Genomic DNA, 27045 nt, shown 5'->3' on the forward strand with positions numbered 1-27045 from the left:
CTCTCTCTCTCTCTCTCTCTCTCTCTCTCTCTCTCTCTCTCACACTCATACTCACCCATCATTGTGGAAGAGACCAGGGAAGAGGCAGGACAGGACACTGAGAGGGCTGATGGAGAACAGGTACACATTCACCACGTGGCCAGCACTGTGTAAGACTAAGAAAGACAGGCCAGGGTGGTGAGCCTAGAGCAGTCCAGTGTGTGTGGCTTAACCCATTCAGCTCAAAGTGGAGGACCAGGGACAAACACAGGGGCTTGCAAAAAAGGCCTAAGGTTCTGGACTTCTGATCTCGAAACAGTCTCATGGTCCTTCCCCCCTAAACTCCATATACCCACACCATACATGAACATAACCTTATGAGTTCCTTCTTCTGGTTTCTCGCAGAGTCATATTGTAAAAACACAAACATCCTCCCAGAGAGGTAACATATTATGTGCTCATTCTAAGGTGTTAGAACCGAGTCAACTAGAGGCTGGTGAAGTGGCCTTGAAAGCCAGGGCTGAGGCAGCATTTGGCAATGAGGGGCTCCTGGATGTACTTCACAATTGCCTTGATTAATTTCATCCTTATTGAGGGTGCATCTAACACATCCAGGCAGAGATGGAAAGGAAAAGACAACTTGCAAGAGGGGAAAAGTCCAAAGGGGATGGACCAGCCAGAAAGAACAGTGTCAAAAGGACAAAAAGACAGGGAGCTGGCACTCAGAGGAAGGGAAGCCAGCAAGGATGGGAATAAGGAAAGAATCCTAGGAGGCCCTGCCTGTGAGGACGATGGCAGTGGAGGCAATGAGACGATGGAAGTCCACAGCAGCATCGAAGGGGATGTAGCGGTTGAGGAAGGTCTCCCGCAGGAAGGTGATGAGGTTGCGGCACATGGTGAGTAGGATGTAGGAGAACATGAAGGAGATGCTGGCCGCCGTTCCCCGAGACAGGATGATGCCCACGCGTGTGGTGTCTGTGATGCCCTTGTGGTGAGCAGCAAAGCCATAGTCTGCGGAGGGGGAGCAGGCAGGAGGGCGGGTCAGTGCAGAAGGGGAGAGGGGCTCAGCGAGGTCACGTCCCAAGCACTGAGGGTGACCACGCCCACCAGGCTGCTTGCCACTCAATGTCACCCGGTTCCCAGGACCTTCACTAAGTTCAGGCCACGCCCCGGACCTGCCCTGTCCCACCGGAGGCTCCACCCCCAAGGCTGTCACTTGTCACTCACGGTAGGCCCGCTCCAGGAACAGCCCCCCGGCGACGCCGTAAAACACCGCCGCACAGCCAATGTGGCGCCGGTAGTTCTCAATGAAGCGTTTAAACTGCTGCACAGTCTGGTGGCGGCGACTGCGCTGAAACTTCTCTCGGTGCGCCTCGGTGAACAGCAGTGGCTGGAACGACGTTACCCTGCGAGACAGAGCGGCTTGGTGACAACCCCAGCGGAGCCAGCGCCAGTGGAGCACCGGAGGAAGGGACGCAGAGCTCAGACCCCAAGGGCTATCCTGTTGTTGTTGTTGTGTGCCTTGCTGAGTCTAAACCGGACCCATAGTTGACCCTCCAGTGGGTTTTTAAAGACACTTAATCACAATGGAGGACACAGTCCATCTTTCTCCCGGGAGCAGCTGGTGGATTCGAACTGTAGGCCTTTCGGTTGGCAGCTCAACTCTTAAGCTACCAGTTGTTGATTGCCATCGAGTAGTACACGATTCAGCGACTCCATGAACAAAAGACCTGAGGCCTTTCTATGACTATCGTTTCTCCAAGTTCATAGAGTTTCCAGAGGCATGTGGTTATGGAAGTGGATGCCACTCCTGCTTCCCAACCTGTCTAAAAACTGGGAGCTCCACCAAACACTGTCCACCTTGGGCAGCCATTATGGCATTTGAGACCCCAACGGTAAAAGGTTCAGCATCACAGCAAACCCAAATTACCTCAACACAGCAAATTGACAAAAGAGTGTTGTATGACTTAGAAGAATGTTACTCCAAAATATAGCAGCAAAGGATTAAAGAGAATCCTTCCAACCAAATTTATTAAATGTAAGGGCCCTCGGGAAGGTTTTGTTGACTCTAAACAAGAGACTTTCATAATAATAATAAAAACTCCAACAAACCAAAAACCAAAAAACATTGCACAATGACCCTCAACCAAAACAAGAAAGCCCATCTTACAGAGTCCAGTCACTTCACCCACTTCCCAAAATGGAGACAAGGGCTTGGCCTTAAATGCAAGTGTCCTCCTTGTTGAAGGTCTTGTTGAAGCTACCAGAGCTCCCTTAAATAGTGAGGAGTGGCTTGCCAAGTAATCATATAGGGGAGCTCATCTCATCCATCTAGCCTAGAGCCTACCTAGAACAGCCCTCTCGCTTCCCAGGCCTGTAGCTCCCAATTTCCATCAGGCTTTGCTGAAGGCTCAAAGGATCTTTCCTCCAGGAAGCCTTCCCTGAACTCTCAGGCAAAGGTATTGGCTTTTTCTGGGCTCCAGGGCCCCTTACACTCACCTCTGCTATAAGGTCTATTATTGGGACATTGTAATTAGCAATGCACAAGTCTATCTCACCAGATTGGGAAATGCTTGAGTAGGGATTATCCATTCTGCTCTCACCCACATGTCCAGCACAATGCCTGACACAAAGTAATCAGTGCATGCTTCATTACTGAAGTAATGGGATGAACTGCCTGGAGTTAAGGGGAAGAACAGACCTACTTCTTGCCAAACCTCCGTCGAATCTCCTGGGGAGAGTCTGTGTCCATGGGGCACTGCAGTCTTTGTAGTGTTGCCTCGGCCTCCAGGTTGTTGTGGGAACAGCGGGCACTCACTCTGGGAGAAGGACTGGAATGAAAATGGCAGGAGAGAAAAATGTTGACCACCTAGCCACTGTCTTTTGATGCCCCTGTTATTCTAGACCCACACTGTCAAGGAAGAGTCCAATTGCTCAGCCAGAGGACAGCAGCCATTCCCACAAAGACCCAACAATGAAGTGAGCTGGGCAGGCCCTTGGAGTGCAGCTAAAGGCCATCACATGTGGCCGTATCCCTTACATGGGCATCTGACCCAGGCAGCAAGTGAACATTGAAAGCCAGCCAGTTCTGTTCTTATTAAGTCACCTTTTCCTAATTGGCTAGTGTCAGCCCTGACTCCAGTTATTTGGGACAGATAAAGACTAGCTCCTCAATCCCACCCCCTGCCACAACCTTTCCTGGATGGGGGCTCACCAGAGCTTCTCCTGGCTGATGTAGGAGGCACGCCGGCAGAAATCCTTAATTACTTCAGGCACCTCCACCCCTGCAATGCACAGCTGTGCTCAAGAGAAGTTCTGCACCCAGGGCCCAGGTTGGCCTGGCTCAAACATACAGCATCCCCTGCCCATGTTGAAATACTGCTCAGGATCTCTGACCAATGGAAGTCTTGTTTGGATTTCCAGGCCCGCAGGCCTTGTCCCCAGTGTGAGATGAACCCACCACAGGGATCGGGGAAGGGCCTGAAATGAAGGAACTCCTGAGTCAGACCCGTTTCTGGAACAGGTATCAGGCTTATGGGGTAGAGTTCAGGAAATTGATGTAACCAGCTCAGTCCATCTTGACACAGAAACCATGCTTAAATCCCTCCAACTAAAACCTTCCCAGGAGTTAAATGTAGGTAATGGGTATATGAGGAATAAAATGTTCTAAGTTTGAAAATGTACATAATAAAATTGTGAAGGGGAAAATGAAGAGCAGCTCTTCTGTCTAGGCTGAGAGCTGAGAGCCAAGGGGCAGAGAAGGACTGAGTTGTAAATCTGGGTCCTCAACAGAGGCCTGGGAAATTAGAGGTCACTTTCAAGAGCTAAACCATCTTTACCATATTCCTGGTCTATAGCTCTGAGGCCAAAAAGTGATTAAAAACGGAACTTCATAAAACCATAGTGTTTAAAGTAAAATAAAGAGATCGACACTAATTCTCAAATTTCTATTTTCAGCAAACAGGAAATGTGGTAAAAGCTAACAAATGGCAAATCTAGGTGGAGGATATAAGGATGTTAGTTGCACTATTCTTATATCTTATCTGTAGGTTTAACATTTTTTTAAATAAAGCTTGGGAGAGTAAGTCACAACTGTTAAAAGTCAGCATAACCATTCTCACTGTTAACTTCTACCAATCCTCCTTCCCTAAGACTGTCCTAACCTCCACCCCAAGCAGAGGCTCGATATTACAGGAACTCGGTGGCCTGGGCTCACTTCCAGGCCCCTGTGTCTGCCCTCAGGCCCAGATGCCACACCGCCCTGGCTGCCAGGGAAAGGTAAAGAGCTGCAGAATCAGGTCTGCTGAGTATCCTCCCTACCAACTCCCCCTCACTCTTTGAACCCCTCAACAGGAGAAGCCCTGATTAGATGTCCATCTGTGTCTTGACTCACTTGTCCCTCCCTTACTGAGGCTGTTCAGCCCCCTCAGGTTCTCATGATGTTGGGAGGGGCTGGGTTTAGTTTTAACATGTCTCAGCGAGAATCCTAAACAGAGAAGAAACCATAACAGCCTAGAGCTGACAAACCCCCGGTGCCTGCTACCTCCGCACTCTTCACAACTCTAGCTCCCTCCTACTTGAGTCAGACACAGGCTGTACAGGAAGTAGGAGGAAGGACAGAGAAGTAGCTTTTCACATACTCAAACATTTTCTGAACACTACACTGGGGATATAATGGAATACCAACATAGGCACACACATCCCAACATAGACACACACACACTTGCACAGAATATGTTTTCTTCTGATGTTCAAACAATTAAACATTTTTCTGTTTTCCTGGAAGTATGTAGGCCCTTTGTGTTGTTTGTCTACTGGATAAGTTTGCCTTATCAACCAGATCACCTCACCTTTGACGCAGAGTTGTGTGAAGCGGAGCTCGCTGTCGTGGTCCCGCAGCATGAAGTGGAAGTCTTCCCATGTCAGCTCCTCCTTGTCCTGGAAGCCTGACTCCCGGAACATGGACTCCACCACCTCGGCCAGCTGGTCCTTGGTCAGACAGTTATTAGAGATCTCAATGAAGGACCTGGGGTTAGGAAAGAGAGGAACGATCAGATCCTATGGAGGAACTTGAGTGCCAGAATGGCCATTCCCACCAGCTCTTAAGAGTCCATATGAAGGGGTTCAGACTGCCTGAACCCCCAAGCCTTGTACTAACTCTAAGTTCCTGGAGATGAGGGTAAGGAGAGAGTCCCTAGTCATTATCCCTTTTCTCCCTCTTTCATGTCCCATCTCTTTCCCCCAGCTGTGCCATAGAACCAACCTTAGCATCCTAATAAACTCATCCTTGGAAATAAGGCCATTCCCATCAAAGTCGTACATGCGAAACATAAGGCGAGACTTCTCTTCAGGGGAGCCTGCAAGAAGAAACCCATGAGCACAGCCCTAGTTCACCTGCCTGAACCCTCTGACTAGAAGAAACCTCAAACCAGTGTGATTCAATTCTGTAAGTAGTAGGGGTCTCCCTGCTTCCTGATCCATAATTAGAATGCTTCCAGATATTTGATCATGACTGGAGATCTGTCCTCCATGCCTCCTCACCTCCAGGTCAGCCACTCTCTAGCCTGAGTTTCCAGTCCCCGTCCATCCTTTTTCTGGACAATCACTCCCTCTATCCTCACCTTTCATGAAGACCACCAGGATGTCCAGGAACTCCCGGAAGGACAGGTAGCCGTTGCCATCCTTGTCGGCCAGAGAGAACATGGACTCCACAAACATGTCCTGTGGCTTGAGGCCAAGAGACTCGGCAAACTCAGCTCTGCTCAGCTCACATGTCAGGGCCTCTCGAACCTTCTGTGAGGAGTCCAGGGGCAAAGTCCCAGCATCTGCCTGGTTAATGTCCAGCACCTGCATTTGGGCAGTGACAGAGGGAAGGGAAGAATACAAAGCTTTCTTGACTTGAAGGTTAATTGAGGCTTACAGAAATCACTTTTTGGGGTGTCTGTACTGTTACCTGAACACAGCCTCATTTGTCCTGGGTCCCAGGGGCCTCATTTGATTCACAGAATCCCGACCTTAACTGACTTGACTAGGAATGCATACTTAACCTAAGTTCAAAAGTGCACACTCAAACTCAGTGCCACTGAGTAAATTCTGATTCACAGTGAGCAACTTGTAGGTTTCTGGAGCTACAAACTTAATTGAAAGGGAATGTACATCATTCTCCCCACAGAGTAGCTGGTAGATTTGAGCTACCAGTCATGTGGCTTTTTGATTAGCATTGCAACATGCTATAGGTTTTGCCATCCACACTGGGGATCTGAAATTCAGGAAACTGACAGCATCTTGGAATACTCTAAGAAGTTACACTAAGAAGCCTTTGCCAGTCTACTGTCTTAACATGACAGGCTCAACAAAACTTCAGCAGTGTGGACTGTCCTCCAAAGTGCTCAGAGACAGAGAAAGAACGAAGTAGAGGCACAGAGAAAGCAGAGGTGGCATAGGGGAGATAGGTTTCATTTGCTGCTTTCTCAGAATCAATTTCCTTTTGCCAATGCTAGCACGAACAGATAGGTTACTGTCACTCACATCCAAAAGAGTTCTAAGGCCAGGCCTTGGCTATGCTGGGGAAAAGCTCTGTCTTGGGACAGAGACATTCTCATCATCACAGAGCATCTCCAGTTTATTCAGAGGCTGCTTGGCGTGGGGAGAACAGACAGTGAAGGAGGCAGGCTGCATGAAAGTCACAGGGCCTGTCTTTCCTGCCTGTCAGTGGGAGCCACTGGCCTGAGCCTGATTAGTCCAAGAAACCTGGTTGTTTATATAACAAGGTGCTTTAGTGGAAAGAATCTGGGGCTAGAGGTAATGGGCTCAAGTTCATGTCCCAACTTTATCACCTGCTCGCATTGTGACCTCATGCAACTTTTTTCAATTGTCTGGGATTCATTTCCTCATCTGCCCTACTAATCCACAGAGTTATTATGAGAAGTAACAAGAGAAGTTTTGTAGAAACTGTTCTGAGAAGCTCTGAGCACTATGCAGATATAAGGGATTGGAGGTTCCTCCCAGAACACAGCAGGAATGCCCCATCCCTGATGCCTCCTGAACATCCTGGTGATGTCTACATCTTGCCCACGCCCTGAAATGAGAGTTTTCAAAAGTGCTGCCAACCCACCCACCCTGAGCTTCCTTGGATCTCTCGTCCTATTTATGCATGCTCAAGTTCAGCTAGCTTGAAGATAAAATGACATACTACATATGTCTGGCACATAATAGATGATCATTAAACAGTAGCTTCCCCTCATAAACCTAATAGTTAGAAAAGCGATTATGTTTGGCAAATCAGAGGATTAGTTACAATAAGAAATCCCCTCAATGAGATAGGCTGATATAATAGCAAAAATGTACTAAAAATTAGCAGTGATCATAACAATGACGCAAGAGCAGATAATGTTTTGCTCTTTTATACCTAAGGTCACCATCAGTTGGAACTGACTTAACAGCAACTCACAAGACCTCATTAAACCTGTCCCCAGCCAGTGTTCTTTCTCCACAAGGATTTGTTTTTCCTTTCCATGACTTCTTTTTAGTTCTTCTTTTTTTCCCTTAAGTAAAAAATTTCCCAAGTTTTAAGAAACTCATGAAATATTATGCAAAATGGATGACCCTGGAGGACATTATGCTGAGTGAAATATATCTGTCACAAAGGGACAAATATTGCATAGGGCCACTGCTGTAAAACAGGGCTGACATTGGGATAGAGGGAAGACAGAGAAGGAGGGGAGGAATGATGTATACGGTATTGAAACAGATGAGGGAGAGAACTGTTTAAACGGATATATGATTGGGTATTATTGTCATGACAGGAGTCCAGAATGAAGGCTGCACAGTGGCGTGAAGTTGGGGGAGGGATTGCATAGCAATGAAAAAGTTTGTCTTTTACTTTATAAGGAGAGGAGTGAACTGGGGGGTGGGGGGAGAGAATGGGCAGGGAGAAAAGTGCAAAAATGAATGACCGAAAACCCTAAGTCTCTGTAAACTTTCATTAAAATTAATAAAAGAGAAAAATTTTCCAGGTTTTGAGATCTTACCAAATGTCACCTTCACCAAGAACTTACACCAGCCTGAAAACTCACTACTTTTCTTTATCTTCTAGATCAGCTATTTCCTCAATAACTTTTGCAGACTCATTCTTTGCCATTCATTCTATGCACTCTCTATCTTCCTAGTGGGATATAACTCCTCCGGTGGGAGGATCATGATGCGTTTCTCTTACATCTTTTATGATTCTTCTACTCTGCTAGGCTGCTTCTAAGCCGCCTTTATTTCTATGCTAAGTGTTGAATGCAGCCCTGGCATTTCTCTCTATCTTGTTTCCCTACGTCCACTCAATAGCTTTCAAAAACAAGTCATATGGGTATTAATGAACTCTGGTGGCCCAGTCCATAAGGAGTTGCACTGCTAACCCAAAGGTGGTGTCTTTAGTGGCTCAAATCTACTAGTTGCTTCTCAAGAGAAAACATGGGCAATATCCTCCTGTGCGATACAAAGCCTTCACCAACTCAATGGAGGGTCAGCTATTAGCCAATTCCAACTTGACAGCAATGAGTTAGCATGAATGGTAGTCTCTGGCAGCTGCAAATCCCTAAGGAGGGCATGGAGCTGGGGCTGTCATTGTCTCCACACTGCCCATAGTTAGCTGAGCTTCTGTCACCAGCTGAGAAGCTTGAGGTGAGTGGGGGCAGAAAGCTGAGCAGTCCTGAGGAGAAAGAAGTTATACACACACAGAGAAGTCCCTTTCTGAGTATCACCTGAAAGGGGCCTCATAGCTGGAGGCAGGGTAGGGAACACAAGCACTGCCTGACAGATCAGGTGGCTTGTCTAAAAACAGCAATGAAGTTGATTACTAGTATAGAACTCAGGGTTTATGGCTGTCCCTGGAGCCCTCCTCCTGTCCTCACACAGGTAAAGACATCAGCACAGTCAGACACACAAGGACAGATCCGATCCCATGTGCACACCTGGGAGAAGAGGTGCCTGAAAAAGGTCTCCAGGAGGTGGCTCCGCTGCTCCCGGGTTACAGCTGCCCTCATGAGCTCCTGCTCCCGAAGCTCCCACTCCTGGAAGTGCAGCCCACTCTCCTTCAGAATCACCCGAAGGGTGTCCACTAGCGCCTGCCGCTCCTCCTCTACGTTAAACAGCAACACCTACAGGAGAGCGGGCAACTATTATCAAGTCTTCTCACAGTCAGGCAGTATACATGGATTATGTCATTGGGCCAGGGCACTGAAAAGAGCCACGTTGCTTTACAGTGGGGCTGACTGGCTGGCTTATAGCTGCAGCACTAGCATTCAAAGGCCCATGCACTAAGCCATGCCTCCTTTCTATTCTGTACTGGAGGAGGAAGGGGATGGCAGGGAGGTCAGAGGAACTGTGAGTGAGCTGCAGCCAGAGCCTCCTTTAGCCACCCCCACCCCTAGAACCTCTACAATAAATAAATAAGACCTTGAAATAAGAAAGACAACGAAGGGGGCCTGGCTCCTTTTAAGGACTCCCAGCTAGGACCAACTGGGAAGTCCTTAGAAAGGGAGGAGACAGTCTCATCTTTAAGAGTAGAAGGGATTGTGGAGACCATGTCCCTGAGCAGACTCAAGGAAGGACAGATATATTCACATGTATTAACCTATTAGGTTTACCAGTTTTATCTAGGAACTAAATCTCAGAAGCCTGCTTCCTGGACCAGTACTCCTGCCCGATAAGGAGCTGGACCGTACCAGGTCATACTCCTTGGGGATCTTCAGCAGCAGAGTACGTCGTCCGTGGTTGCTGGACAGGATGAGGTTGACCTGCTGTGGTGGCCGCAGCTGAACAGTACGGAGTACGGAGAGCCTGCCATCTACCACCCGGATCTGGCCTGGCTGCAGGTGCACAAGCACAGGGCGGCAGGGCTCCTTCCGACCTTGCCATTCCAGAACTGGCGGAAGATGGGGTGGGTCAGTGAGAGTCCACCAGTCCCAGAGGCACAGGGGTAAGAAGGCCAGCTCAAGGCTGGAGTTAGATAGAAGCCTCCAGCAGCTGGCTGTCTCTTTCTTGGGTACTGGTGGTCATCCCTTCCCTGACAGTCCTGCTGTGCTTCTAGCCCATGAGAAGAACAGTGTCTTACATTTCCCGAGTGACTGCATATACCTAATATTACAAAGGGCTTTGTATGAACTGTTTCCTGAATCTTCACAAACCTAAAAGGTGAAGGCAATTAGTATTTTACAGATAAGAAAAACTAGGTTTAGAAATATTAAAATATCTGCCTTAGGTCCCCTAACCCAAAATGGTCATTCGATTCCAAACTCAAGTCAGTCTGACTCTAGACTTGCATTTTTTACTTTTCTGCTGCCTGAAATTCCAGTATGTGATGCCACACACAGTGCAGCAGTTCTTAGGGATTTGGGAGTCATAGTGACGCGTCAAATGTAGGCAGTCATGGGACCTCCATGCAACTATCACATTCTCATTCTTTGGGACCACTGAAAGAAGTGATGGAGGTTAAGGGACTCCAGGTGGAGCTTCTAGTTCTACTGTGGCATTTCTCATCTGCCCTGACCAGTTCCAGAAAAAGGAAGGCTTTTCAATAGGCTGTTGGGGCAAAGGTGGAGGCTTCCTGGAAATGTGTGCTCCCCACTCTCACCCTGATTTGCCCCAAGACGTACCTCTCACACCCTCTATGAGCTTCTCAGACATGATGCTCTGGCGGTCTTGGCCCTGGAGCCTCTTGAAACTTCTGCTCCGGAGCCGGGCAACAATCCAGGCACTGAGCAGGCTAACTAGGAGGACAGGGGTGAGTGCCAGAGGATGCTCAGGGGAAAGCAAGAGTCTGGGGGAGATAGCAGACTCCTTCCCCAGATCTTTTCCTTGGCAAGACTCCATGCTGCCTCTGTTTCTTGGGTCCCTGGCCCCTCACTTGTCTCAAGCTGTGATATTCCCTGAGATCAGGGAAGGTGCTTTGCATCTTACAAGGAGCTTTGGCTAGCATCCAAGATGCCTGCTCAACCTCTCCTGCTTCCACCACCTGGGACCTGTCCCAGACAGAAACTAGTTCTAGAATCCTTGTACCAAATGTGACCACTCCCATACTGATGGTCAAACCTCTCAACATTCTTGCCAAAGATTATGTCCTAAACACTGACCCTAGAGACTTTGGCTCAGCTCTGTTTCCTTTTTATTTTTATTTATTTATTATTATTTTTTTTAATTTTTGTGTGAGTGTACCATCAAATCAGATCTGACTGGTACAGGAGGAAATTGTCCCTCCTTCCCCGGCAGAGCATCTGGTGGATTCGAACCGTGCACCTCTGGGATTGTAGTTGCAGGTCCTTGCCACTAGGCCACCAGAGCTCCCCTAGCTCTGTTTCTGAAACAGGAGTTTGCCTGAGACAGACAGGCCCAGGATCTTAGAAAGAGTAGTGGACTGTAAACTCCTCAAGGCTCCTGACCCTCAGAGAAGTGGAAGCAATTCTCTCCAGAGATGACTTATCTGCAGGTCAGAAACTTATGCCCCTCCTTTCTGGCTTCCCGCCCAGAAGGGCAACACTTGGCAGTTTACTGTCACAGATGGATCCTCTACCCCATCTTTCACAACTTCACCCAGCTCCACCCTGCCCATTATTTTTACCCAGTGGGAAGCAGCAGAGAATCCCGATGGTGACTCCGAAACCAAAGCCTCTGCCTTGAAAGTAGTCTCGAACAACAGGAGGCACACAGGCTGGCAGGCCTTCAGTGCTGAGCTGTCTTGGCTGAGGACAAGGGTCTCCTGAGGAGGCAGAGGAAAGCAGGGTTGTGGAGGTGCAGGGACCACAAGCTCACTGAGCAGGTGAGAGTAGTAGAAAGAGGGCAAGGAGCCTTGGTGGCAGGGGAGAAGTTGCTTACTCTTGCCACCCTATGAGGAATGTGGCATTTGCCTTCTTGGGTAACAACTGGGGTGAAAAATGAGCCTTCATCCTTGTCTATTCCTCACACATACCACACAGCCCTCCTCTCTCTACTGCTGTGGCATCAAAGACATAGTCATTACCTCCGAGTGCCACATCCTCCCTCAGCCAGAATGGGAACCACCACACCAATTCTAACTCTTGGTCCTGCCTTCACTCAGGCACCTCTGTGGCCCAGCAGAGCTGGAGGGAGCAGGATCATTACTTCTGGGGGTCCCCGTAATTGTGCAGAGAGGAACCTACACCTTTGGGTGGAACCGCTCTGGAACCCAGAACCAAATTTCCATGGGCGGAATTGTGACTCAGTTCTCCTTTGGAGCTACTGTCCAGCCACACACATTGAGGCAAAACGCAGGGCTGAGAGGGACTGGGCTCTGGGCTCAGTCTTCCTCCAGTTATTCCCTGCACACTTACCTGCATGCCAGATAAAGACATTGGGCTGCACAGCACTGGGATTCATCTTGGTGACGGCCACTAGGATGTCCCTTAGGGAAGTATTTCTGATCTCTGCAATCTCTTCCTTTGAAAACAGCCTGTTGAGTAGAGAGGATGGGAGCTATTGTGGAAAAGAGACTACTCAAGGACCCAGAGGAAGAGATCCAGAAGGGTTGGGGACGAAGTTGTGAGGTAAACCAGGAATCAAGAAATGATGGCCATTGTTGGGGTCAGAGAGAGGGTGAGACCTCAGGCAGGCAGGCCGGCCTTACCCATTCCCTGTGTTCTCAAACCAGTAGCGGTCAGCATCTCGCAGTCGCACAAACTGATCAAAGACAATGGCTGTGAAGAGGGGTCCCGGGTTACCATGGCTTTCCAGGAGCCCCCCAGGGAGCAGCTCCAGCCGGGAGATGTCCTGGTTGTAGAGGGCAGCTGTGGCCTCCAGCACCTGGGGATACAAAAGGGCAGCAATGATTGAAAGGATAGGATATCAGCTCTGGGCAAAGAGGTGGCTCTCAGGGATTGGCCTCAGGATAAATAATAATGACAGTAACAATAACTGACAACTATATAACACTTAGTAGGCTTTAGGAGCCACCCTCTGTGTTTTCAGTTAACTCATTTCTAGCAAGCCTCTCACATATTCAGCTGCCTATTTTATAAACTGGAATTTTAAAAAAGGCAGTCCATCCCAATCTTTGCACATAACTTACTCTTGAAAAAAATGTGAAAGTTGAAGAGGCAAAATTAGTAAGTGCAACATTTGAATGATAGAACACTGTGATAAGGAGTTCTCATTCTTTTAGAGCTATGTAAAAATTCCCAATTATACATTGTCTTCTAGAAATAGTCTTAAGCAATAGAGTCTCAGCACTTTTTACTTGATCTTTACTTCAGTTCTTCATAATTCAAGAAGCACACACCAGTTTAACTCCAATTAGATCTCACTGAAGCTAAAGAGTCAATACACTTGTGTACCTTGTAGTTCCTATTTTTTTTTATCAATTCTATAAAAGTTTTGAGCCCATGCACATATCACTTCTGTATTATGTTCCTCAAGTCTCCATTTCAAAACCATTTTACAATATAGGAGGGGTGAGATGTAATAACAAGCACATAATTGCAGAAACACTGCTCTCCAAGGATGGTAAGTCAGCTGAAGCTGTTCTGTTGGCTATGGGCAAGACAGCACGGAGTGTGACAGCTGACCAAAGAGAGCTGAAATGAAGCACAGCTTGCTCCAAAACTAAGGACCTTCTATACCCACTCAAAGGGTTGCTAGGAAAGAATAAATGAGATAGTATCTATTAAGTGCCTAGCATATACTACATACACAATAAATGTCTGCTGTAGCTGGGCACACAGAGTTCAGAGCTGAATCCTGCTGGTCTGGTAGACTCCACCCACGTGTGTGATATTAGAACATTTTACGTTGGTGAGTCCTGACTTCCATCAGGTTCTGGTCTCAGGGGTCCATGTCTCAGTGCCCATTTTCCTTGCCTTGGGCCAACTGCCCTGGTCCTCCCACCCTGTCCTTTGGGTCCCGACTCCTTCTTACATTGCGATTGCTCTGGAAGAGTGTAGGGTTGATGTCCTGCCATTGGGTAATGGGAGGTAGCCCCAGTGCTGCCCTGGCCTTAGTATAGGAAGGTAGACCCAGATCCCGGCCACGCTGCAGGCAGCTAGCTAAGTAGTCTGTACGGGAAAACTTCAGTGGTCCAGGCCAGAAATCTGTGGATGAGACACCAGAGAGTCAGAGAGAATTCCAGCCCAGGCCCCAAGTTCCAACCAGCTCCAAGGAGACCAGAGCCATGATCAGTAGATCTGAAGTCTTCCAATGGCAAATGCAGTGCAAGCTCCTGGCCTCGGACATCTCACCATGCCTGGGGTGGGGCTCCAACCAAACCTCCTCCCAAAGTTCAGGGTTCACAGACTGTCTCAGCCTTACCTCGCAGGTCTTCAACCACCACATGGTCCTCTCGCTCTGCAATCTGGGAGGCCATGCCCAGCAGCAGTGCATCCACATTTTCAGCACTTTGTAGGTTGGGATGCTTTGGGGTTGGGAAGAGAGGTGTGGCTGATGAGGCCAGAGACAGAGCTGCCAGGCTTCCTCCATTTCACAGCCCATGTCCCTGAGTCCACCCAGATCTACCGTTTGCTCCTCACTGGTGGGCTAGCCCTCTCCTCAGGCTGGTTCTTGATTCAGAGAGTGATGCCCCAATCCAAAGACTATGCTGTGGGGAGCATGTTTCCACAGCACAAAGGGCCTCAAAACGTCTTCTGTCTTAGGACTCATAGCTGTGTGGTTGACAAAGGCACTGAAAAATCTAGGTCCTGATCATATTCCTGTCATTGAACAACTGCAGGCAGCTCACAGATCTCAGAATCTCTCAGTGTCTTCCTTTTATAAAAAGGGTATCAGTTTAAAAGTGGTTTCTTTAAGCTCAGCTATATGACTCTTTGCTTTTTCTCTTTTCTTCCTATCCTTCTTTCAGTTTGTGAACTCACTACTTGAGAACAAAGTATCTGATTTTATTTTAAAAGATTGTTCTCTTACACTGACCTGGTTTGGATGGAATCTTTAGTAATCTGTTAGAATCACATATATGCTCATGCACGTGACCACACACACACATACAAATATGTTCCCCTGAAAATGCTAAACTGGGTAGTTTCAGGGCTTGGATGCCTGGAATACTCAGAAGCCTCTGAGGCTCAGATCTGTCAAGGAAGAGAAAGAATCTAGGAAGCAGAAATGAATGTAAGACCTCACCTGCATAGGCCCCCCTGTTCTCTCTCGCAGCTCTGATTTTTGCCTTGTGATGTTGGACATTGGTAAAGCAAATTGCAGAGATTCCCAGAGCAGCCTCCTCCATCTCAGTCTATTCCAGTGCAGAGACACACTCCCATACCTCCCCCACCTGCCCCATACACAGTCCTGACCTCTCGGTTCCAGTAGCTGTTGCAGACTCGGAAAGCTCCAGAGATACTTGAATCCTGGTTGAGGACCTTCTGGAAGTGGCAGCTGGCATTTCTGAAAGGCAGGAAACGGGGGAAGCAGTGACAGACTACGGGCTCTGTCATCTCTGGCCTCCTATATATATAATTTATAATCTATATATATGCACATGTAACTAAATATTTTAGGGCATTTTAACTGTTTCTTTGAGGGTTTTTTAAAATTGAGATTTTAATGAAAGTTTAAAAAGAACTTGGATTTCCATTCATTCATTGTTGCACATTTTCCTCCCTGGCTCCCTGATAGTTCACTTTTTTCTCTGGGAAAAAAAGTTCTTTCATTGTTATTCAGTCTGCCTGTTTCTTTAATTTCTTTTTAAAGGTTTTTCTATTTTTAAAGGGAAAAGGCAAAATCTTTACTCACAAATAACAGTATATAAAATTTCAAAGGAACTATAATAATGACAACAGCAGACTATGAGAACTAATAAGTGAATTTAGCAAAGTTGCAGGATTCTTGTTTGTTTCTTATAATTACTTCCCTCTGGATCACTTTAGTCTAAGATTTCTTAGTCATTATAAGGCATATCTAGGAGTTACAGAGTAAAATAATATAATCTATAAATTTATTTAAATGATCACAAAAATTCAGCAAAAAGCTTGCATGTTTTGTTTCATGTGCACTGAATGAAATATTATATATTAATTTTCCATTTCTCTTTTATTTCAGAGCTAATATTTTTTCCACCATTCACATAATTTTATATATATATATACATATATATATATAATGCCACCCTCAAAGTCTGTAAATCTCAGAACTGTGTTTATAAGTAAAAATGCCCCCAATGTAGTGTCAAAAACTGTGATTCAGATTCAGCAGGCTATGTAATGAGACTCACCTTCTGAGACTCAATTAACCAAAACAGAAAACCAGACCCACTGCCACAGAGTTGATTTCAATTCATAGTGATTCTACAGGATAGGACATAACTCCCTTATATAGTTTCAAGGCTGTAAATATCTAGGACGTTGACATCTTTTCCCTAGAGATCAGCTGGTGGGTTCCATTCACTGACCCTTGGTTAACAGCTGAGCAATTTAACCACTATTTTCTAGGGGTCCCTGAGCCTCAAATAGTCCATCTTTAGTCAAGGGATTGGAATCTATACCAGTTACAAGAGAATATACATATCTGTGCATATACTTACATAGTTGTTGCTATCTATGTACTTTGGAATCAGCTCAGACTCACAGAGAATCTACGTGATAGAACAAAATTGCCTGACCTGCACCACCTCTCAATCTCTGTTTGTGCTTAAAGCCCATTGTTGCAAGCACTGTGCCAAACTACCTCATTGAGGGTCTTCCTCCTTTTCTGTGACCCTCTACCAAGTATGATGTCTGTCTTTCTTCAGGAGCTGATTCTCTTCTGATAATACACCAAAAATATATGAGGCAAAGTTTGACTATCTTTGCTGCTAAGGAGTAATTTTTTTTTGACTGTACTTCCTTTAAGACAGATTTATTTATTCTTTTGGTAGATCATGCCATATTGAAAATGCTGTCTATTTACCTTCTGATGTTAACTCCTCCCTCCTGATACTCACTATTCCCTGGAAGGATGGCCACCTTAGGTCCATATCTGTGTTTTGATGGCTCTTGAAGTGGACCAGGAAAAAGATGAGGCAGTTTTGTTCAGTTAAAATGTACCACCTCAGAACTTTGTTAGAAGAGTTCCATGAATCAATGTGGGTTTAATTTTGGCTTGGTGAGCTCCTGAAGGCAAATTTTTGTCATCTAATCTTGCACCACATCTCCACAATACCAAAGAGCAATGATACCAGTCTGGGGACTAAGGTATGCCTGATTCAGGCCATAGTCTTTGCAATTGCTTGCTATGCATCAGAGAGTTGGGCAATGACTTGGGATGATTGAAAGAGAATTGATGCCTTTGAGCTGTGGTGTTGGAGAAGAGTATTGAATATACCATGGACTGCCAAGAGAACAAACAGGCTCATCCTAGAGAGAATTAAACCAGGCAGTTCCTTGGGGCAAGGATTCTGAGGCTTCGTCTGATATACTTTGGACATGTTGCAAGGAGGAACCAGCCCTTGGAGAGGGACGTCATGCTTGCAAGAGTGGAGGGACAGAGAAAGAGAGGAAGACCCTCGATAAGATGGATTGATTCTGTGACTGGGGTTATGAGGATAGGTGTATCAGAGACAGTAAAGTTGGCAGGATAGAGCACGTTACAGGGCTGTTGTGCATAGGGTCACTATGAGTCGTAAGTTACTTGATGCCACATAACAACAAACAACAACAACAACCTTGCACAAACAAAACTGCATTTGAGCTCCTTTCCTGACCTCATGTAGACGCCAGGGGGCACCATGGTGGAGAAGAACTGTTCAGAGGCTGCCAGAAACTCCGGCGAGATGCTGGGGTCCAGAAATGGCTGGTACCCTGGGAGGATGGAAGAAGATAGAGTTTAGTACTTAAATCAACCCAGCCTACTCCTACACTGCTCCTCAAACTCACACCCTCCCTCATCTTCCTCTCACCTGCATACTCTGGGGGCATCTTCTGCAGGAAGGTGGGCAGCCACTCATAGAAAGCAATGTTCTAAAGGGCAAGAAGAGGGACAAGAGGAAATGAGAAATGCCAGGGGAGGGGAGGCTTAGACTAGAAAACCTGTGTGCAGGGGGTATAAAGTGGTGGGGTATGGATGTGTGACAGGAGAAGGCAGGATGGAGGGGAGGAGGGAGTAAGTAACCTGAGTTTAGTGGCTTTTGGTACTTCCTTAGGGAGCTCTGGTGGCTTAGTGGTAAGGAATTACACTGCCAACTCAAAGGTTCGGTGTTCAAATCCCCCAACTGTTTTGCAGGCAAAAGATGGGCATTTCTCTCATGTGATTTACTGCCTCTAAAAACCGGCTAGAGGGTCAGCTAAGGTCAGTTCCCTCTCAATGGTACAAAGCAGCAGCAGTGAGCTCTGGTGACCTAGTCAGTAGGGAGTTGTGCTGCCATTTCGCAGTTGTTTTTAGGTTATTGTTGTCAGTTGAATATGAATCATAGCAACCCTATGAACAACAGACTTGAATCTTGTTCTATCCTGTGCCATTCTCATCATCTCTGATACACTTGAGCCCATTGCTGCAGTCACGATGTCAATCCACCTCATGGGAGAGGGGGGGATGTCTTCTCTCTTCAGTCGACTCTCCACCTTTCCAAGCATGATTTTCCTTCTCCAAGGAACAACTCCTCCTAGCAACATGTCCAAATTACATGAGCTGAAGCTCTGTCATTCTTGCTTCCAAGGAGCACTCTGGTTACACTTTTCCCAAGATGTATCAGTTCAGTTTTTTTACTGTCCTTGGGATATTCAGTGCTCTTCTGCACACCACAAGTCCAAGGTATCAATTCTTCTTCTGTCATTCTTATTCATTATCTAGCTCATCTCAAAGTAGGGGAGGTCAAATCCATCAGCTTTTCTGCTGAATAAAGATGAGCAATCTCCTACCATGAGATTTATTGCCTCTGAAAACTGACTGGAAGGTCAATTATGAGTTGTTTCTGACTCAACAACAATGAGTTTGAGGTTGGTTGTTAGGGGTTTCCCCCCCGATTCATCATTTTCTTTTTAAAATTTTTATTTTATATTGGCTTGCTTACAAAGTTTGCATACATTGTGTTTCACAATATCCTTCATTCACATTGTGTTTTCATACAATCATTCCCACTAATTTTGTTTTTTTTAAATTAATTTATTATTAATTGTGAGCTATGCCCACAATTACCCTGTCTTTCCAGATGCCTTTTGGATCTTTTAACTTCCTTTATCCCCCTCCCTTCTTCCACCCACCAAATTGTGTGACCCTATGATTTCCCTCCGACCATTCTCACCCCTCTGCTCCCTACCTCTCTCCCTTGCATCCTCATACATGTTTTACTACTTATCTTTATGTTTATACAATAATGTTCTTATACAGTTCTTGCCCTTATGAGACTGAATTCACCCAGCATAATGCTCTCCAGTCTCTCCCAAATTATGCATTAATTTTTCAAAACATTTCTTCTGGATGCTATATAATATTCCATCATATGAATGTACTAGAATTTCTTAATTCATTCTATTGTGGTTGGATATTTGGGCTGCTTGTGAGTTCTTGAGATTGTGAAAAACGCTGCTATGAATGCAGGTACATTTGCATCTCAGTTCTAATTTCTTCGAGGTATATTCCTAGCAATGGAATAGCTGGGTCATATGGAATCTCAAACTGCCTTCCAGAGTGGTGGTACCATTTTACAATCCCACTAACAGTGTATGAGAATTCCTATTTCTCTGCATCCTCTCCAACATTTATTGCTTGCTGTCCAGGCACATAGACCAAAGGAACCGAGTCAAGAACCCAGGAATTAACCCACCTATCTGGTCAACTGGTAATCAACAAAGTAACAAAACCTATCAAATGGTGAAACAACAAAGTCTTCAACAAAAGGTGCTGGCAAAACTGGACTGCTACCTGCAGAAAACAGAAGCAGGATCCTCACCTCTCACCATAAACGAAAATCAACTCAAGGTATCAGAAACTAGGCGTAAAGGCCAAAACTATAAAAATAATAAGAAACAAAGTGGGACTAAGCTTAGAAGGCCTAGACTATGTTATAAAGAGGCTGACAAATACAGCCAGAAATACACAACTAGGAGAGGATAAAATTGATGAATGGGAACTTCTAGGGATTAATTCCCTTCTAAAGTTTTGTGAGCATCAAAAACTTTTTCCATAGGGTCACACAATTTGATGCATGAAGGGGGAAGTGAAGGAAACAGGAAAGATCTGGTATGAAAAACAATGTATTCAAACTTTGTAAATAAACCAGTATAAAATTTAATTTTATTTATTTAAAAAAAAAACTTTTCCCAACAGCATAAAAGGAAAAATCTACTGGCTAGGAAAAAAATATTTGGCAATACTATCTCAGATAAGGATCTCATAACAAATGTTTATAGATTCCTACAGGGCCTCCAAAAGAAAAAGACCAATAATCCAGTTACAAAATGGGCAAAAGACATGGAAAGACTTTTACAGAGAAAGATATTTGGATGGCCAATAGACATGAAGAAATGCTCAAAATCCCTGGCAATAAGAGAGATGCAGATCAAAACCACACTGAGATACCATCTCACCCCAGTAGCAGTGACAAAGTTTAACAGGAGTTTGAGGTTTTAAGTGAGTTGTCCAATATTAATCCAAAGGCTGTCGCTGGTGGTTCAAATCCATTATCTGCTGTTTGGGTGAAAGATGGGTGGTCTCCTCTCATTTACTGCCTCAGTAAGCCGACGGGCGATCCCTATGAGTTGAAACTGATTCTACAGCAGTGACTTCGGAATTTTTGAGTTATGGAACGCTTAGGTGTGAAGATTAGGGCCAGGCCTCCCAATGAAAGGAGTAGAGAGGTCTGTTGCTAAGTTACAACTCTGGGTCGGTCCTGTGGGGGGATGAAGGCGTTGTGGGGGCTAGGGCTAAATATTAATCACAAATAACAACTCTTGTATAAATAGTGCTTTGTCTCCTTACAATTTTCAGCGGCTTTACCAGGCACTAGCTCCAAATAGATGTGTCTGGCTAAGGGTTGCCAGACAACAGAGCCTCTGTGAGGGCGGACAGGACTTGGGGGCTCAGTGAGAGGTCGCGGGGGTGCAGCAGACCTGGTAGGTGGCGATGACCCTCTTGCGCGCGTGCTGGAACAGCTCCTCGTCCCCCCAGTGCGGGTGCTCCTTGGCCAGCCTCTGCGCCCACACGTTGTGGTAGCGGAACCACAGCAGCCCCAGCGCCTGCAGGAAGGGCTCACGGTTTCCTTGCTCCGCTCCGAAGGCTGCATCCAACGTGGGGGGCAGGGGGAAATGGGGGACAGGGTGACCAGGGACGCCCAACACCGCGGACCCCCACCCACTGCCTCCGACGAGGCCCCGGTGCCCAGTGAAGGGTTCCCCCACCCCTCGGCCTCACCATACAGCCCCTGGGGACCGCGCTGGCCCGTGGCGGGGTCGGGAGCATTCCACATCATTTTGGGTTCCTGTGCGTCCTGAGGGAAGGCGGGGTCCCGCCCAGACGCCAACTGTCCCCCAGAGAAGCTCCGCAGCGCGTCACTCCAGGAGTGTGAGGAACCATAGATGGAGCTACCATCCAGCCAGCCGGTCACCTCGTTGATCTGCGGGGAGAGGATGAGGGGGGACCAAGGTAGACGCAGGCCAGGCGGTGCTCGGGGGAGGGGCTGCCCTCCTCTTCGGGTCTGGACCCCCTCTGCCCCCGTGCGGCCCGCCCGCCGCCTGCCTGGTCTCACCAGGTCCCGGGGGTGGCTGGGGCTCTGTCCGGTCTCAGGGTCCCAGCGGCTCCTCTGGAAAGGCAGCACCACGTCCCCGCGCTTGTTGGGATCGAACACGGGGTCTCCGGGCGGGATGCGGATGTTGAGGAACTCAGCAGGGCAGCCAGGTCTGTCCACACTCACCAGGTCTGAGAGGACGTGATATCCTGCCCCCCAGAGAGAGGGAAGGTGCTAGGACCACTCCCTTTAAAGCATCAACCCCCCAGCAGCTATTACTGCAAACCCAAACCCCGACTTCGCCAGGACCACTCTTCCCAACACTGCCTCTGTCCTGGCTGAGCAGTATTCACACCCTGGCCCAAGTTGTTGTCATCACTAGATTGGCCTTCTCCTGGGTAACTGGGAGGTACCCAGTGATGCCTAGACAAGTGGGCTGGCAGCACCCGCTCCAACACGCCCAGAGGCCTGGCAGCCTTGGTGGGATGTTGGGCTTTGGGAAGCAAGTACAGATTCCCTAGATGGGCAGCAGGAGTCAGATACTCCTTTCTGGGCTACAGACCTTTAACTACTAGCACCCTAATCTGACCTCCTTTCAACCCTCTGCCTGCATCAGAACCCTATCATGAGTCATCCTAAGAGTTACAGGAGCACAAGAGGACAAGGCATCAATAAATATGCTCATCAGATTATGTTCACGCTCCTGTCTCTACCTTAACTTCACCAATTACTGCCACATGCACTGAAGTGGGACAGATTTATGCTTTTCTCAACCAGACTCTACTTCAGCCTCAATCTTTCCTCCTTCTGCTCTGCACTCTAACCGTACCCAAACACCTATCCTTCACCCATCATTTCTTAGCTATTTTGCATAGAGTTGCTATGAGTTGCAGGCAAGTCAACAGCACATAAGAACCACCACCACCACCACCACCACCACTTTTCTCCCCCATTTCCTAATCAACTCCCTGCCCACACACAGGCCAGCCTAATCCACTGGTCCCTCTCCACTAGAGGTTGAGATCTTCACCAAAGAAGACTCCCAGCACTGTGCGGTTTTGCAGTGAAGCCTGCCCAGCAGGGCCCCTCATGGCAGTGTTGCTGATGTCTCTGGAGTTGGGAAGGTGAGGTTCTCCCAAGGGTTGGTACACGCCATCTGCATAGCTGGCTGGAACCAGGCGCTGCAGCCTAGATCCTAGTGGGAGGGGTAGAACAAGGATGATTCTGCAGGGGGCCACCTTCACCTTCTTTCTCCTGGAACCTTGGAAATGAGTGGGCCTTGTCTTTGTCCCTCAGCCACAAGTACTCACTCTGGCTTTGGGGATCTGTCTCCACTTGGCTCTTACCTACCTTTGATGCCCCATCTGTGCTCCTTGAGGTTGTTGTACCATCCATCAAATCGCTGCACCTCCCATGAAATGGCATTCAGAGATCCTAGGTGAGAAAGGAGATGAGGCTGAAAGGGCCTGGAGGATGTGAGACCTGTGAGTTTGGCATTTGGAGTAGAAAAAGAATGGGCACTCAACACCCAGATGTGGGGGTTAGGGTGCAGAGAGAGAGAGAACTAGGGCAACACAAAGCCCACTCTTTAAGCTGCTCAGTCAGGGAGATGGGGCATGTCAAAATAAAGGTGCCATTTATGCAAACAGCCACTGAGATGAGAAGAGTGGCAGTGGGATAGAGGATATAACAGCTGCCCATTCCCCTTGCACCTCAATACCTTGGGGGACACAGAGGCACTGAGAGCTTCCCAGACCTAAGACATCCTACAGGACAATAGCCAGCTGTACCCCACACTTGTGTCATTCTGTGACCCAACCCTGGGCAGGGGTAATGTGGAGAAGGGCCTTGCCCTTTCTGGCTGAGCAGAGCCCAGGGCAAGGGTGTGGACTCACTGAGCTGAAGCTCTGGGGCCTGTTGCTACACTGGTATTTATCCCAGTTTCTTGGGTTGGGTCAGGAACTGAGCTGGCCAAAGGTGATGTCACTCCTTTTCTCTATGGGACATCATGCCCCCATAAAATTCTTTCTCTTAACTCCATGGTGCTCTCTAAAAGTTAGGGTCATGGAAGAAGCACTCAGCTGTTGGGTTAAGAACTCAGGCTTTAAAAAAAGGTTCTGAATTAGAGGTGAGGTTGGTGTGGTAGACAGATTCTGGTCACTAGATCAGAAGACTAACCAGATTCTTTTCTCCAAACTATGAGACAGGACTGTGGCTTCCTCTTCTCTCCTCAGGGAATAGAGCAAAGGAAAGGACGCTCATCAACCGGAGGGAAGGAACTCCATTAATTTCATTTGTTTCCCTACTCAGACCAAGAATAGGATCATGCAGCTACTAACTTACTCTTCAATCCAACCCCCACACAAATATGCTAACCTGAAGGTCAGGAAGAGAAAATGAATCAAGATTCTGATGTTAGAGAAAATAACTTATCTAAAGTTACAGGAATTGGGGCAGAGATTAAGGGATTACATATGTGTGACTTCTAAGAAAAGATGACCTGGTGGCAAAGCAAGGAGGGCACTCCTTAGGGAAGGTATGGGAGAGTGCTTCTTGAAAACAGGAGGAGCAAGACCTCAGGTTGTTGTCGTTGTTGTTGTTGCTATGTGCCATCAAGTCACCTGCAATCCATAAAAACCCTCTGTACAGCAGCTCTGAAACCCTTCCCTGTCCTGAGCCAGTCTCACTAATTCTGACACACCAACCCCCATTGCCCCAGTCACTGTATCAATCCATCCAGGGTCTTCCTCTCCTGTGCTGTCCCTCCACCCTTCCAAGCATGATGTCCTTCTCCAAGGACAGATCTTTCCTGGCCCAAAATATGTGAGACTGAGCTTAAAAATCCTAGCCTCTAAGAAGAGACTTTGTCTCACCCTCTCCAAGACAGAACTATTTCTTTTCTTGATGGTCCATAGTATTTTCAAAACTCTTGTCCAACACCACAATTTGAAGGCATCGATTCTTCTTCCATCATCGTTTGTCATTGTCTAGCTCACTGAAGCATAACAAGTAATTTGAAGACTTTGGCCTGAATTAGACACACCTTAGTCTCTAGACTGACATCGTTGCTTTTCAGCACTCTGGAGAGGTCCCTGACAGTAGATTTTTCCAATGCAATTTATCTTTTGATTTCCTGAATACTGGTGCCAAGAGTGTTGATTGTGGAGCCAAGCAAGTTATAATTATAAACAACCTCAATCTCTTCTCTATCATGGTTCTGCCAATTGACCTCTAGCAGTAAAGGAAAATCCAGGTTGAAAGCAAAGAGAGGAATATGAACATAAACAGCTTGGACAAGGGAGAGCTACAAGCCATCTTACCATCCTGTTGCCTTCAGCTAGTTTAGAGAATTCACAGGTTTTCTCTGCTTCTTATTCTTGAAACTCCCATTAATGATGACTAGGGACTTGCTCTTTTTAACTCTGAGCCACTTAAAGACCCTTTCCCTCCTCAGAGACTCAAACTATGCACTGAGATCTCAGATTCTAGTAAAACATCTGTCTGAAGTTGAAGGATGTTGTTGTTGGGTACCATCAAGTGACAGAATCTGACCCATAGCAACACTATGACTCATAGCAACAGATCAAAACCTTGCCCTATTCCTACACTAGCCTCAATCTCCACCATACTGAAGACTACTGTTGTAGTCACTGCATCAGTGTATCTCACTGAAGGTCTTTTCTCTGTCACAAATCCTCTGCTTTTCCTAGCATGATGTCTTTTTCCAAAGACTTCTCCTGACAACATGTTCAAAGTATATGAGAAGTTTCACCACCCTCGACTGTAAGGAGCACCCTAGTTACACTTCCTCTGAGAACAATTTGTTCTTTTGGCAGTCAATGATATCTAATACTCTTCTCTAACACCACAACTCAAAGGCATTGATTCTTCTTTGGTCTTCCTTCCTTATTCATTGTCCCATGTTCACATGCATAAGAAGTAATTTAAAATACCGTGGCTTCAGTCAGGTTCTCCTTAGTCTTTAAAATGACATACTTCTCTTTAACACTTTAAAGAGGTCCTTGATAGTAGGTTTGCCTAATGTAAAGTGTCTTTTTATTTCCTTATTTCTGTTACCACGAGTTTGATTGCAGATTCCAATAAAACTCAATTCTTGGAAACTTCTATCTTTTCTTCATCTATTAATGATGCTGGTTATTGGCCCAGGTGTGAAGATTTTTGTTTTCTTGAGGTTGAGGCACAATCCATATACAAGGCTGTACTTTTTTATCTTTGTGAGTAAAGTAGGTTGTTGATGATATCACATTTTTCTTCATATAGTTTAGCTTCTCGAATTACTTGCTCATATAGATTGAATAGATATGGTAAAAGAATACAAATCTGACACACACCTTTCTTGATTTTTAATAAGGAAACCTGTTCTATTCAAAAGACTGCTTCCCCCCTTCCCCCTCCACAGGTTCCACATTTGCATAATTAAGTCTTCTAACATTCTCATTGTTCTCAATGCTATACATAATTCATTATGATCTACATGGTCAAATGCATTTGCATAGACAATATAACACAAGTATACATCTTTCTGACAGTCTCTACCCCCAGACAGGATCCATAGGACATTAGCAATGATACTCCTCCACTTCCAGTCTCTTCTGAATTCAATTTGAATTTCTGGCACTTTCCTATAGATGTACTTATCCCAGCCACTTTTATATAATCTCCAGGAGTATTTTACTTGCTTGTGATGTTGATATTGTTTGATAATTTCTGCACTCTGTTGGGCCATTCTTTTTTGGAATGGGAATAAATATGGATCTCTTCCAGTCAGTTGACCAGATAATTGTCTTTCAAATTTCCTGGCAGACTAGCACCGAAACACCTCCATTGGTGTTTCATCAATACTTGGAGCCATATTTTTTTGCCTTTAGTGCAGTTTGGACTTCTTCCTTCAATACCACTGGCTCTTTATAATATGCTACTTCCTGAAATGGCTCAGCACCAGCCAATTTTGACATAGTGACTCTGTAGTCTTCTCATCTTTCCTTGATTTGACTTCTCTTACATTGAAGAGCAAGTTTCAGAGTTTCTTCTGACATACATCTCGGTTTTTTTCTTTTCTGTCTTTTTAATGACCTTTAATTTTCTTCACAAATTCCAACTTTCACATGCATATAAAAACTGAAAATTTCATGGCTTGGACCAGGTGCAACTTAGTCTTTAAACTAACATCCTTGCTCTTTAGCACTTTAAAGAAGATTTAGACAGAATATTTTCCCAGGTGCAACATATATTTTAATTTCTTGTCTTTTGCTACCATGGATATTGATTATAGATCCAAGTAAAATGAAATGGTTGGCAACTTCAATCTTTTTGTCCATCTATCATAATGTTATTTTAAGACATCAATGACTTCCCATTTGCTTTGGGTCAATACAATTCAAGATGCTTTACTGTCTTATATAAAG

The 27045-nt window shown here is 46.2% G+C and overlaps 1 protein-coding gene across 1 annotated transcript in view; it reads right to left on the reverse strand.

Moving 5' to 3' along the window:
- DUOX1 (dual oxidase 1) overlaps positions 1-27045 on the reverse strand; it is a 37062-nt gene that overhangs the window by 9456 nt on the left and 561 nt on the right. Inside the window, exons 2-25 of the mRNA XM_006883196.1 lie at positions 22970-23053; positions 22650-22814; positions 21641-21828; positions 21307-21508; positions 21006-21172; positions 17858-17918; positions 17663-17759; positions 15279-15369; positions 14284-14386; positions 13894-14066; positions 12608-12783; positions 12315-12433; positions 11585-11722; positions 10623-10736; positions 9693-9892; positions 8940-9125; positions 5601-5826; positions 5243-5336; positions 4830-5005; positions 3194-3263; positions 2685-2810; positions 1207-1385; positions 760-990; positions 56-155 (exon numbers count right to left, since the gene is read on the reverse strand). Coding sequence (XP_006883258.1) covers positions 56-155; positions 760-990; positions 1207-1385; positions 2685-2810; positions 3194-3263; positions 4830-5005; positions 5243-5336; positions 5601-5826; positions 8940-9125; positions 9693-9892; positions 10623-10736; positions 11585-11722; positions 12315-12433; positions 12608-12783; positions 13894-14066; positions 14284-14386; positions 15279-15369; positions 17663-17759; positions 17858-17918; positions 21006-21172; positions 21307-21508; positions 21641-21828; positions 22650-22814; positions 22970-23053 — 3466 coding nt within the window. The remainder of the gene's footprint in view (positions 1-55; positions 156-759; positions 991-1206; positions 1386-2684; positions 2811-3193; positions 3264-4829; positions 5006-5242; positions 5337-5600; positions 5827-8939; positions 9126-9692; positions 9893-10622; positions 10737-11584; positions 11723-12314; positions 12434-12607; positions 12784-13893; positions 14067-14283; positions 14387-15278; positions 15370-17662; positions 17760-17857; positions 17919-21005; positions 21173-21306; positions 21509-21640; positions 21829-22649; positions 22815-22969; positions 23054-27045) is intronic.

The sequence above is a fragment of the Elephantulus edwardii genome, unplaced genomic scaffold, assembly GCF_000299155.1.
Source record: "Elephantulus edwardii isolate Elephantulus edwardi_28Jun2011 unplaced genomic scaffold, EleEdw1.0 scaffold00026, whole genome shotgun sequence".
Classification (NCBI taxonomy): Eukaryota; Metazoa; Chordata; class Mammalia; order Macroscelidea; family Macroscelididae; genus Elephantulus; species Elephantulus edwardii.